The 15067-nt window shown below is 36.9% G+C and overlaps 1 protein-coding gene across 1 annotated transcript in view; it reads right to left on the bottom strand.

The window, feature by feature from the left end:
* Positions 1-15067, bottom strand: part of Cad87A (cadherin 87A) — a 237899-nt gene that overhangs the window by 93026 nt on the left and 129806 nt on the right. Inside the window, exons 4-7 of the mRNA XM_069815945.1 lie at positions 14686-14817; positions 14462-14587; positions 11842-11976; positions 10169-10361 (exon numbers count right to left, since the gene is read on the bottom strand). Of these exons, the coding sequence (XP_069672046.1) occupies positions 10169-10361; positions 11842-11976; positions 14462-14587; positions 14686-14817 (586 nt within the window). The remainder of the gene's footprint in view (positions 1-10168; positions 10362-11841; positions 11977-14461; positions 14588-14685; positions 14818-15067) is intronic.

Raw genomic sequence — 15067 nt, 5'->3', positions numbered from 1 at the left:
ATATACTGTAGGCCTATGTATAGTTTACATACGTGTTCGCATTAGCTTTTATTCTGTTATAATTATTTAGCTGTGTACCTTAACGAAAGATGCGATCAACGTTTGTGTAACTTGATTTACATACGTGTTCGCATTAGTTTTTATTCTGTTATAATTATTTAGCTGTGTACATTAACGAAAGATGCGATCTATGTTTGTGAAAAATGATTTACATACGCGTTCGCATTAGTTTTTTTTTTTTTTTTTGTGATCTACGCTAGCTGTGTACATTAACGAAAGATGCGATCAACGTTTGTGTAAAATGATTTACATACGTGTTCGCATTAGTTTTTATTCTGTTATAATTATTTAGCTGTGTACATTAACGAAAGATGCGATCTATATTTGTGAAAAATGATTTACATACGCGTTCGCATTAGTTTTTTGTTTTTTTTTTTTTTTGTGATCTACGCTAGCTGTGTACATTAACGAAGGCTGTGATCTAAGTTATATGTAAAATGATTTATAGGCAAACCTACGCGCCACAAAATCGGCCGGCGAGCGCGTGACAGTTTTCATTCTGTCTATACGTATCGGCAACACTGTCTCCCTCGGTCACGAGAAACGTCAGGGCCGGAGAACGACCGGCTGTACTTTAGTTAGGTGACTAAAACAAATAGATTATAACTAGGGCCGTAACATCGGCAGTAGTAGTTTGTAAACGATTCGTGAGCTTACCGCACGGTGCATGGTCGTGCATTGTCTTTGTTTACCGTTCGTTCGTACAGTCAGACTCAAGCAGTTTGCCCTGGAGTGCCTCTTCCTCTTGTTCCCATTTTAACGCGATGGGGATCATGGCTGGAAGCTTCCACATACTTTCACAATAATTCTACCAACGTAAAAGAAGTCATACAGACGTTTGACGGAAAAGCTTCCATAAGTAGTGCTCAAATTCTTCTTGGTGACCCAAATATTAAAAGACAGTGTGAATATATTTCATCTAATTTTGGATTTATCCCTCTACAATCGAATGTCTCGAAAATGCTGGTGTGAAATTGATGGAGCAAATTTCGATAGTAAATAATCTCATCTCAAAAGTGAATGGTCAGCAAGATGATCTAAGCAAAAATGAACACAGTAATACAAAAACGGTGGTTTCAATTCATTATGCAAAATTGCAAGAGTTTTGTCAGATGACAAGTGCGATTGTTATCAACTTGATGTAGAAATGGACGATGTGAAATATTTTACATATGTGCCCTTGGTTTCAATCGAATATTCTAGAGATTGTAAACAATTATTATGCTTATTTCAGCTTATAAAAACAAAATCTTAAAATATTTAAAACTCTAAAGGAAAAAATAAAAATACGATGTGCTGATTTTACGTTTAAGTAACAAACAAAATTAAAAATATTATTTTTAAACAGTTCAATTTAATTTCAATTAAATATTCGGTGAACAGAGGCAATAACAGAATCTTATTTTACATTATACAAACTAAATTAATGATTCAAACAATCTCTGTTTGCCGTACTACGATCTTTCCTTTATTCTATTAGATAGTTCCCTCCCACTTTAATTTTTGAAGTAATAACCGGTAAACTTACATACAAAAATCAAATTTCCCGAGCCATCTTTAAAAGCAGTTGTGTTATATTCACATTTCTCGTCGTCTCACCCATTCCTCGCATAAGCGAGATTCATCTCTTCAGCGTTCTCACAGTGTACCACCTTTTAGAATTCCCTTGCAGAACGAAAACTTATATTTGTTCGGATCAAATTTGTGCACATTTAAAGGAAAAACTAAAATTATTTCAATAATTTATTATTATAATACATTACTCTCTTAAATTGACTAAGCATATTGGGAATTAATTCAATAGCTTTCCCAAGATACGCTATGAAATGTTTGATATCTTTTTTCCACGAAAAGGAAGCAAAAATAGGCTATATTAAACTTTTTTGTTTGAACTATCTCAAAGAATAACTGCTTGAAATTAATGACATTACTTACGGTTCACTCTGTATATAGGGCGCACAATGGGCCAAAGCGTACCTAAGTATACGGACGTACGGACTCGTCTAGGGCCCAGCCCTCGTAAGTCCAAGCCAAGTAATACAAACCTGTTATTACTCACTTACAGATCAATAAATATTAATATCACTATTTACGGAATTTTTTAAGGTGTTTACATACAGCAGGCATTTTCAACGCGGGCACTTCTAGTCTTTAAACGAGGTGCAACAATGATGTAGTATCTCAAAATCGCATGCAGGCACACGCTTAAAAGATATTTTACGTCACTATTACACCTAGTTTAAAGACTAGAAATTCCTGCAATGAATATACTTGATGTACAGGAAACCAATTAATAATTATTTCCTTTGTTTCTTAACAGTATATTATTATTATTATTATTATTATTATTATTATTATTATTATTATTATTAGTTTTCTGCCCAAAGGCGGATCTTTCACTGCAAACCCAGCATTCCCCAATCTTTCCTATTTTCTCCTTTCCTTTTAGTCTGCGCATACAATCCAAACCTAGAACGTGAAAAACGCGACCCTATTCCAACACTAGAGCGTCAAAAATGCGCCACTAAGCCAACCCTAGAGCGTAAAAAATGCGCCGCTTACACAACCCTAAGCGTCAAAAACGCGCCGCTATCCCAACCAATGAGCATAAAAAATGCGCCGCTCATACAACCCTAATGTAGAGTGTAAAAACGCTTCGCTTACACAACACTAAAGCGTCAAAAACGCGTCGCTAATCCAACCATTGAGTATCAAAAACGCGCAGCTTACCCAACACTAGAATGTCAAAAACGCACCGATAATCTGACACTAGAGCTTCAAAAACGCGCCGTTACCCCAAACCAGAGCGCCAAAAACGCGCCGCTCACCCAACCATAGAACGTCAAAACGATCCGCTACCCAACCCCAGGCGTCAAGAACACTCCGCTAAGCCAAACCTAGAGCGTCAAAAAAGAGCCGTTTACACAACTCTGGAGCGTCAAAAACTAGCCGCTAACAGAAGCCTAGAACGACAAAAACGCGCCGTTAACCCAAACTTAGAGCGTGAAAACGCGACTATATAACACTAGAGCGTCAAAAACGCGCTGCTAACCGAACAGAGCGTCAAAAACGCGCCGCTAACCCAAACCAAGAGCGTGAAAAACGTGACCGTATCTAAACATTTGAGCGCCAAAAACGCGCCGCTCGCACAGTCCTAGAGCGTCAAAAACGCGTCGCTAACCCAACCCTAGAATGTCAAAAACGCGCCGCTAAACCAATGAGCGTCAAAAACGGGCCGCTTACATAATCATAGAGCGTCAAAACGCGCCGTTACCCTAACCCTAAAGCGTAAAAAAGAGCCGTTTACACAACTCTGGAGCGTCAAAAACGCGCCGCTAACAGAAGCCTAGAGCGTCAAAAACCCGACGCATACACAACTCTAGCGGTTCAAAAATGCGCCGCTAATCAAACCGCAGAGCGTCAAAGCTTGCCGCTAACCCAAACCTAGAGCGTGAAAAACGCGACGCTACCCCAACACTAGACTGTCTAAAGGGCTCCGCTAACCCAACCCCAGAGCGTCAAAAACCAACCACAGAGCGTCAAAAACGCTCCGCTACGCCAACCCTAGAGGATCAAAAAACGCGCCGCTAAGCCAACCCTAGGACATCAAAACGTGCTGTTAACTCAACACTAGAGCGTCAAAAACGCGCCGCTCACACTATCATAGAGCGTCAAAAACGCTCCGCTAACCCAACACTATGGCGTCGAGCGTAAAAAAGCGCCGCTAACCTAACCATAGAGCGTCAAAAACGCGCCGCTTACATACCCCTAGAGCGTCGAAGACACGCCGTTAACCCAACCCTAGAGCATAAAAAACGCGCCGCTCACACCACCCTAGAGCGTCAAAAAATGCCGCTAACCTAACACTAGAGAGTCAAAATCACGCCGCTTATCTAACCATAGAGTGTCAAAAACGCGACGCTTACTCAATCATAGAATGTCAAAAACACACCGCTTGCCCATCACTTGGGCGTCAAAAACGCGCCGTTTACACAACCTTAGAGCGTCAAAATCGCGCCGCCTTCACAACTCTGGAGCGTAAAAAACGCGTGGCTAACCCAACCCCATAGCATCAAATGCGCACCGCTTACAGAACTCTAGAGCATCAAAAACGCGCCGCTAACAGGAGCCAAGAGCGTAAAAAATGTGCTGCTAACAGAAGCCTTGAGCGTCAAAAACGCTCCGTTAAGCCAATCCTAGAGCGTCAAAAACGCTCCGCTTGCAGAAGCCTAGAGCGTAAAAAACTCGCTGCTTACACAACCCTAGAGCGTTGAGAACACGCCGTTAACCCAACCCTAGAGCGTCAAAAACGCGCCGGTCACACCACCCTAGAGCGTGAAAAACGCGAGGCTCACATCACCCTGGAGCGTCAAGAACGCGCCGCTAACCCAATACTAGAGCGTGAAAATCACGCCACTTATAACCACAGGGCGTCAAAAATGCGCCGCTTACACAACCATAGAGCGTCAAAAACACGCCGCTTACCTAACACTAGGGCGTCAAAAACGCGCCGTTAACCCAACCCTAGAGCGTCAAAATCGCTCCGCTAACACAACTCTGAGCGTAAAAAATGCGTCGCTAACCCAACCCTAGAGAATCAAAAGCGCACCGCTTACAGAACTGTAGAGCGTCAAAAACGAGCCGCTAACAGAAGCCTAGAGCTTCAAAAATGCACCGCTAACAGAAGTCTGAAGCGTAAAAAACGCTCCGCTAAGCCAATCCTAGAGCGTAAAAAACGCTGTGCTTATAGAACCATAGAGCGTAAAAAAAAATCGCCGCTTACACAACCCTAGAGTGCCAAAAACGCGCCGCTTACTCAACACTAGAGCATCAAATACGAGTCGATAACCCATCCCTAGAGCGTCAAAAACGCGCCGCGAACCCAAATCTACAGCGTGGAAAACGCGATGCTATCCCAACACTAGAGCGTAAATTATTATTATTATTATTATTATTATTATTATTATTATTATTATTACAATAATTTTTTTCTTCGGACTATTATTCATTCCATTCATTAAAGGCACTTAAATCCTGTAACAAATAAATTGTATTTATCCTCATTCTTGTATAGACGTTACAATCAATAATAGAAATTCCCTTAAATCTCCAGCATATTTTTTCCACTGCCTCGGTGGCCCAGTTTCTCTGAAATTTTGGGTAACTGAGCCACTCCCTTTCTTTTTCTGGAAAACTGGGCACAGATATGTTAATATACCAATTGTTGTAACCCATATAATTTTAGAATGATTGTTTCTATATTTGTCAGAATTGCATGTGAAATATGTGAAAAGGGTAATTACAATTATTGTTTCTCGTTATTCAACAATCATTTGCAAAATGGGAAATAATATATTTCTTTCTTCGGACTTGAATTGGATAAAGTTTGCTAACACGAAGAAATCAATTTTCCTTTTTGCATAGTAAACAATTGCAGATATGACACAGAAGAGAAGAGTGGGATGAAATGAAGGGTGTAAGGGAAATTATATTTTGTACTATTGAGGGAAATGGGAGAACTTCGGAACGAATGATTTGTATTCCCATCTCTTGTTTACTACTTGTAACACTCCAGTCAGTGCCGGGGATTGAACTCGTGTTGACGAAATGATAGGGCCTAATTCTGTTTTGATCCTCTCAGAAATTCAGTGCTAGAACGCACGCGGACTTTTTCGATTGTTTGTGAAGTGTACTCAAAACACACAAAGTTTCGAAGTAGGTAACTACTTTCATTTTCAGGTAACAAAAAGATGAGAATAAGCCACCATTGTTTTCGCTCTCATTTTCAACGATCTATGACTTGTCGAGAACATCACACTGATATGCCTTCACCAACTGTTCACCTCATACCATCAGGTAATTTTGAAAACTCTCTCGTCATGTCAGTTGGATTTCATACTCGGGGAGAAATGTTTAAAAACTGATGAAATTGCAAAATAAATGAGGTGACACTCACCGGGGTATTTTATAGTAGACCCTAACAATATAATTGGCAATGAGAGAGCTGATTGTATGTGAACGGGACTGGAAATATTCCTGTTGATCTGGAACATTCTGTGGGATTTCAAGCAATCTCGTGTGCTACGCAGTGCAGAAATATGTGTAGGTGGGCATGCTAGTATTTGGGTAATTGGATATTCTATATGGATTTGAGACAAAGTAAAGAACCAAAGGAAGAGTTTTGATTTTTGCATCATATGTCAGGACCTACAGGTAAAAGTATTGTATTTCATGAACATAATAATTCCCAGTGTAATTCACTCGTAACTACTAAATATGAACAAAATCTGTCAAATAGTTTGAAAGAAATCGCTGTAAACAAATACACAGGCAGACAAGCCAAAAACCACTTTTTGATACCATTGACGCCGAAAACGCTTATTTACGCGAAAATATCGTAACATTTTTTAGCACTATAATGATTTCTCTAATTAGAAATAAAAACGAAAATAAGAAAGAACATTTTTGTGTTCGTTAACACTGATTATAAGAGAGATACTGCGACAGACACAATCTCACGATTTGTACAGTTGTTTCATAATATCAACTAAATTTCACAAAAATGTGCAATTGTTTGGATTAGCGAGGTATAAGACTAAAAGATCCTTGACAAGATCCCTGACGTCTGATGCTGCTATACCTGGTGTACGCCTGGAAACAAGTTTCACTTAGTGCGCGCTGTTCTACGTAGGCAAGTAACAGCCACTTATACTTCGTTCCGCAATGTGAGGAGAGAAGTATAATTGCTATTCAACGAATGGCAGCGGTCTCATTCCTGCTTGTTTTGAAGTTGGGCGGGGGAAGAACGCTTTAGACCGCCCAATTTCAAGGTAAGCGTGGAATGAGACTTCTGTCATAGGTTCAATAACGATTATCTTTCTCTCTCTCTGCAGGCAATGTTTACGTTGCCTGTTAGACATTATGGAATGAATTATGGTGATAATTTAGCGTGTCAACTTCCGATAATACTAATAATCTCGCGACTTTAGATTACGTTGCAGACGTAATTTATTGGGCTTACTTTGTAATAAGTGCTGGGATTGTCGATTACTGGAAATATAGCACGACACATTTTGTACGATTCCTTCGTAATATACGTATCATAAATGAGTATTAATTGTTCTAATGTATAGTCATTTAACTGACAGGTTTAGTTATCAATTAAGTTAAAACTAAATATATAAAGACGGAAATAAATTTAGTAGTATGATGTAGGACAGCGGTCGTCAGCACAGAGCACGCTCGGGCAAGCGTCTCTTACCCGCGGATAAGAGACTGTACTATGGTGCACCGTAGCTGCTGGCGGGTATGCTCTGTCCCTCTCTGCCTGCTGCACGACGGTGTATTTGATGTTGCTCCGAATACCCTTTACCCATTTCAGCGAGTGTTGATGACCACTGATGTAGGAGATCGAAATTGGAAATTGTGCTTTTGAAAATCTTACCAATATTACATATCTAAGAGTCAAAATAAATAAATAACAAGGAAACAATATCCGAAGAAATAAATAATGGAATAATAACAGAAAATAAAGCATTCTTTGCAACTCTTAATTCATTAAAATCAAGATTATTAACTAAATCAACTAGGCTCAATTTATATAAAACATTAATAAGACCTGCTATGTCATATTCAGTTTAATCTTGGATTTTAAATAAGGATGATGAAAATGTTTACGAATATTTGACAGAAAGATTATCAGACGCATGTAGGTCCAATATGTGAAGCTGGCGCACGGAGAATTTGATCTAATTCATGGATTAACCTGATATTAGAAGGAGAGGATTTAGTAAACATGTTAAGTCCCTGAAAATTGGTTGGCTTGGCCATATAGAGACGATAGAAAAAGAGATAATACCAAAATACATTTCACATAAAGATATATAGGAGTTAGAAAGAAGAGAAGATCGAGAAATAGATGGCTGCATGGCGTGGAACAAGATTTAAAAAGAATGGGAATTAGAATTTTGAAAGGAAGAAAGCATGTATAGACCTACTGAACTGCCACGAACTAAACTGAACTGCACCGAATGGAAGTCAGCTGTATACTAATGCTCTAACCTTGACATCCCTTCAGTCTATGTTATCATTCTGTTCGTACTACGCAACATAAAACCTTCTTACGCTCGATCCAGGGAAACTGTATACACTATTTCCTCGACAGTCGCTTTTGACCTGTAACATTAAAAGTACTACGGCAATTACCTTAGCGAAACCTGTTTCCTGGCGAACGCTCTGTATATTACCCTGATTATAGGACTTCCAAGTACTTTCTAACTTTAAATAAGCTTATATTAAGCTTCAATACACGATTTAAAAGTAAAGCCTAAAACTATTCCTTTCAGCAAAATCACAGAGAAAGCCAAAATTCCTGTAGCGAAGAATGTTGGAAAATGTAAGAACATTAATGATAAACTCACTGTCGGAGTACATAACAAAGTTGGGACTCGATCATGAAAACCTTACGTGATGTTTTTATAGGTAAGATCAGATGATCGTCTATGAATGCAACTCATTAAGTTTCAGAGAATATCTATTATTTAATATCACAAACCAGAATCCGAGAATAACAAGAAAATGAATAGTGAATTTGGTTCCGAAAGTGATTAAAATTCAAGAGCTGTTTAATGAACTCCGACCTTTTGATGTTAAGGCACTCCGCCCAGAGCCATTTACAAACCCGCGTCATCATTGCACATGTGGGTTTTTTAATGAATTAAAAATTAAGATTTTTATGAAGCCCTAAATGTCAAAATTTAACCCTTCACACTGTTTCCATTGCATCGGAAGACGAGTTCTGTTCGGTACTCAAAATCATTATTGCAGTGGACGGATGATCTGTCCTACTCCATCATAATATCACGACTGGGCGAAAAGTGTTTAAGAGACAGGCACAATGGATTCATTGGAGGTGAAGTATTTAGGACTAAAGGCTGGTTCACAATAAACTGGCAACGGAAACGACAACGAGAACAAGAACGGAAATATTGTTAAAATAAATGTATTTAAAATGTGAGCATTCACAATTAACTATCATGTTCCCGTTCCCAGGCTCCGGCAAGCTTCTCGTTAATTGTGAATGCTTACATTTAAATACATTTTAACAATATTTCCGTTCTCGTTCTCGCTGTCGTTTCAGTTCCCGATTTATTGTGAACCAGCCTTAACTTAAACTGCTTCTACTCGTAATTGAATTTATACAGTTCGAACTTGTCTAATTAGAACGTTTTTAATATAAATTATGAATAATTCGAACTTTTCGAACGGCCTCTTGACATTTCTATGCAACGTAATGTTAAAGAATCGTCTGAAATTAGTTTCTTTGCACAATTCGAAATGAATTCCAACGAAATTTAGTTTCAAAACTACGATTACAACCCAAAATATAGCACTAAGAGTCTGTCGGACTGTCTTCAGTTGAAGAAAAGAGAAAACATCCCGATAAATCGTTGCCTACTATCGCCCAGGCAATGGACCACACCAAGGAATTAAGGTACTTTGTTGAAGGACAACAAAATGCGAGTGAAACAATTTTCCAGCCGCTCAATAAACTGGAAGAATTTTGCATGAATCAAAGATTAAATGCTAAAAACAAACAAAAGTACCAAGTTAAAAAAAAAATTGAATGTACATTATTTTGACAATGTTGCACACAATCTTGAATAAACAGTTTTGTTTTCACTGTATTGGATTGTTTTCTTGTACAAGAGGTTCAGGATACGATTTCCAACGGAACTCTATAAATTTAGTCGATTTGGACCGTTCTTCTCGAAAAAACGTTGGCATATTTCAATCAAAATGTTTCTGTCATAGAAAGTGAGAAAACCATTTATTGAAACTTATCTAACTCGAAATCTTGGAGAATTGGATTTTTTTAATGATCTCTTCAACTTCAAATTAACCAAGTTGCAATGTAATTATAAATGCACTAGTGGAAAATGTCACATCTCAGAGTCGGTAATACGTTTCAACGGAATAAGAACACAAAAATCCAGAGATCCTTTCTTTCTTAATAAAGCTGTGCACAACTTTACAACTGAATGGGCAAATAATTTGTGAGCTGCATCATTTCAAAATTGCAATAGATTTGGTGTTGTTTGCGACTTACTTGCAACAAGCTCATACACGATCTTCCTGGGATGTTCTTTATCCCCATCATGTGCCTTGACTGTCATCACTGGTGTCCCTATCTCCGCATCTTCTCTGACGACACCTGTCAGCGATCCTTCAAACACTGGTGGAGTGTTCTGCACGTCTTGAACCTTGATCTGAACTCCAGTGTTGCTGTCATGATCTCCGTCCTGCACAAATTAAATCATTAACTATCTTTTGAATTTCTTCAATGAAGTCTTCAAGTTTGGCAAATAATTATAGAGCAGCTGATAAGATAATACCAGACAGTTTGCAGCGCTAATGTCAAATCACAGCAACTACAAATAACTTACTTCAACTAAATGCTCATGCACGAATCTATTTTTTTTTTACATAACCAGAACAATACTGTACGTTCTGCGACCAAAAACAGGAAATGGACTCGCTACTCATTGCTCACTGCCCAACCTTAAGGAGGGCCAAACTAGAGGATCGCTATTGGGCAGCAAGAAATCGTATGGGACAATAAAATGTCAAATTTTCAATATACCTGCTATTTGAAACAAAAATGAAATACATTGGATAGACGATTGAAATGCGTGCCATAATTAAAAATGAGTCTATTATGTTTGTTTTACATTTACAACAATTGATAATTAAGCAATTCACAGTACTGGAATTATTCTTCCATACTTTTTGGAAATAAAGAACAAAAACATCGTGTGAGATTATAATACACAGTGTATGATCTAAGAAGCAATGTTATATTACAGTCCATCCAGAATTATAAATAATTGAACAGTTCAGCGGATTTGTACGCTGTCCATGATAACCATTCAAACTAGTACTAATATTTAGCAGATACTTTTTATGTATTCATGTAAACTCACCTGCATCTCTTACTACGGAGATTTTCCACTAGAGAAAATTAGTCCACGTTTCATTTTATAATGAAATTATGCAAAGTATGCAATTTTAAGGGTGTTTATATCGACAATAGAAGATAGGATCTTACTGCATAACAGGCACAGTTCAGTTTAGGAGTAATATATTGTATGACGTGTGATTTCCAGTTCAAATGGTTATCTAAATTAGTGCTTATAAATTCTTTGAGATCAATTCCATTTAATCTAACATTATAAGAAAACTGAACAACAGTATGTGCACTAAATTTGCTTACATTAGTTTCGTCAATATTAAGTATTACTTTATTTCCACTAAACCATTAATTCATTAGATTTAACGATGTTTTAGAAGTATTTATTAAGTGATCATAATGTTTACTTGAAATAATGGCAATTGTATCAACTGCAAACAAGATTACACAGGATAGGTTGTTTATGATTGAGACTAAATCATTAATACAAACTAGAAACAACAAGGATCTAAATTTGATCCCTGGGGTATTCCATGTCTTTATATTCCTAAGTATAAGATGGGGCAGTGGATATTACATGGAGGGGACAATCCGTATATATTTTCATTAATATTAAGTAAATACTGTAAAAAAAACTATAAATTATTATTCTCTGGCTGTTGATAATGGCAATTTATTTGAGAACATATTATAATAAAAAGGAAACTAGTAAATTTTTAATAGAATACAAAACAGAAGAAACAAAAACGCGGACACAAATTTCCACTCAATTTCAGAGCCACCCTTATACTGAAACTATAGCAGCTACTTACAGTGGCGTTGAGTAACAGCTGGTAGAACGGTCGGAGTGAGTAGTCTAGTGGCTGCCGCAGAACCAAGGCTCCTGTGAAAGCCTGCTGACTAGCATTTATCTTCACCACATCGAATTTCTTGCAAGCGTCGGGGAACTGGAAAAACAATATTTGGAATTATGACTGTGAATATTAAAATGAAAGCGAATGTGAAGTTCAGCACCAAATTAATGTTATTAAATCTTGTTACAGGTTACAAATTTATTTTGATCCGGACAATGCGATCATTATGTGACATACTATTTCCAGATCAAATAATGCAAGAACACCTAGTGTTTCACTATAATAATTTCGTCCAGTTTCAAACGTCCTGGAAATACCAATATGAGAAACACTTTTATTCTATATGATTTTTTAGTCGACCCTCTTTTACCGTAATGCTTAGAGGTTGATTATTTTTAAACTCGACTTTAGACATACACTCGCTGGTGACGGCTGCGCCAGGTCTGTTTATACCATTTATTCCGTACCATTTAGTACCAAAAATTTTTCACACACCCATGCCAAAAGTGATTAATTCTGATATTAATTAACATGTAAACAATTGGAGATTTTCATTTTTCGAAAAACAACCATAGTCCAAATACAAATTTTCAGGAGAAACAAAAAACTATCTGGCATGGGTGTTGTTGACATGAAATTCATCATGCCATTTGTTAAGGTGTTGTAGAAACTTAGAAAAACTGAAGTAGGTTACATTAATTGGACGAAGTTACGCAATGGTAGACCAACCGACAATTTGAAAAAGAAATGAGATATTTGCACATATCTGTTGATGAGTGGCTAATTTAGCTCGGAAAAAATCAAGAATGCGATATCTGAATTCTGCTGCTATTTATAAGCAAAAATTCGTTTATTGCATAAAATGCATTTATTTATTTTGCTTTGAAATATTAATTCAACTGCTGGTCTCTTATTAAAAATCGGTTAGCCTTTTTCATATTATTTGTGCTATTTTTTTTGTAATTGTATGAACGTTATAACACTTCTTGCGTAAAATGTTTTATAAAAAAATTTAACTCAATGGCCAATATCTCGAAACAGGTTTTTGGCGCTTGGCCTCTTATTGCGTAACTCCGTCAAATTATAACTTACATTGACTCATAGAAATACACGTGTAAATCTAGGTAACTGTGGACAATAGTTGTTTTAAGAAAAAAAACTCTGTTGTGGCTGAAATGTGCCTCTCCTTTAATCTTCTTTTTCTTTATTATATCCTGTTTTTTTTTCTCCTTTCGTTGCTTATGTTTCTTCCATGGGGTTACTTCTGCATCTATAGATGACTCCATAACTAATACAACAATTCACGTGCTAAAGTATTTTTCTCTGAGGTGGCTTTTGCCGCATACATAATAAGCAATACTTTCAATCTACTGTACTATAGTTTAAAATTGTGTGGATAAATATTTCAAGATGATATGAATGGGATATTTATAAATGCTACCTTCGTCCTGGACAATGCTGTTCTCACAAGAAAAAGTCTTTGGACTATGGTTATTTTATGAAAAGGAATGAAAATTTCTACTCCTTTAACATACTGTAGGACAATGTTTTTTTTTTTTTTTTTTTTTTTTTTTTCCACTAACAACTAATTCAGTAGATGACCGTTACAATACGCTCACTACATGGTTAATATGTCAAGTTTGAATTTTTGGATTATGGTTCTTTTTAAAAAAAGTCCTTCAATTGTATTCTAGTACATTGAATATATGCATGCTTACAAATTATAGAATCCTGTTTAATTTTGTCATGTTTTATTAATTTATTATCTTATTTAGGGGAGAGTCGGTTAGTATCGGACATCGGGTATTATCGGACAGTGCGTTTCTTTCATCTACCACCATATGGTAGTACCTGAATGGCATGGTTACGTTTCTCTATGCGACATCACAGAAAAGTAACCATGTCAATCAGGTACTAACATCGTGTGGTAGATGAAAGAAACTCACTGTCCGATATTACCCGATGTCCAATACTAACCGACTCTCCCCTAATTCTGATTTTTTGTACATGTACTGTGTATTTACTGCACGCCGTTGTGGCTATGAAGATAGTGGGTGCACTTCCCCACAAGTGATGCGAAGTTCAATTAACGGCGCGGGAAATGGAAGACATTTATCTTCCGTCCATGGGACTGGATGTTCGTCCGTTGTCTTGTGATGTCTCAACGGCGGCTCTGCGCCATGTCGATCCCATTACCAGAGAGACCCGCATTTGTGAATTATCTAATGTGTGATCCAATGACTTCCCCCACCCGCAGTGGCGGTAATTTGAGTAAAAGCAGAATAAGAAAGAAATATTTTGTATTTACTATACTGTTTCATATTTAAGATAAAGAATCATTTTGGAGTTACCTTCAGAATCACTTAGTAATTATTTATATAGGAATCTGAGGACTATCATCATATGCGACTTCTAAACTTGTCCAATTGCTTAAATATTGTATCTTATTTAATTTTATCTTGCGTTATTCAAATTTATTATCTTGTTTAATTTTCTTAATTATTGTAATCAGATATTTACGATAAAAGAGCATTTCGGTTTTATCTTCAATATCTCTTAGTAAATATTATGTACTAACCTGAGGACGATCTACACATGAGACTTCTAAAACGTGTCCAATTAAATCCGGATCTTCAACTCTGATTGATGAGAAAACAGTGGTGCCAACTGGAGTGTCTTCAGGTACTTCGATCTCATAAGGGATCTGAAATAATTAAAACAGAAAATATTAGTGACTAGTTCAATTGAATACGGCTGAAATTTTCAATAGGATGGTCATTATTAATACAAATTATTACTAACATCTTTGAAAATTGGAGTATTGTCGTTTTCATCCAATATGATGACAGTGACTGGAATTTGCACCAAGTTATTGGATAAGCCATCACCCACTTCGTCTTCTAAGGTCACGAGAAATTTTAGAGTTTCATTAACCTGAAACAGAAATAAATTAAAGCGTTAAACAGTAAGAGTGTAATTATTCTGAAAGTAAGGACCTACCAGTAACCTAGTTCACACGTTTAATTTGATTAACAATAAGGAAAGACCTATAAAACAGAGGAAAGAATACAGAGTGTTCTGAACAAAAGGTTACAGTATTTAGAGAGGAAGTAGTATGCATGAAAACAAGAAATAAAAGTCCTACAAACATGGGTCCTAAAATTATTATATTCTTAGAAATTAT

Source organism: Periplaneta americana, chromosome 17, assembly GCF_040183065.1.
Source record: "Periplaneta americana isolate PAMFEO1 chromosome 17, P.americana_PAMFEO1_priV1, whole genome shotgun sequence".
Classification (NCBI taxonomy): Eukaryota; Metazoa; Arthropoda; class Insecta; order Blattodea; family Blattidae; genus Periplaneta; species Periplaneta americana.
This window is presented reverse-complemented; position numbering and strand designations above follow the sequence as displayed.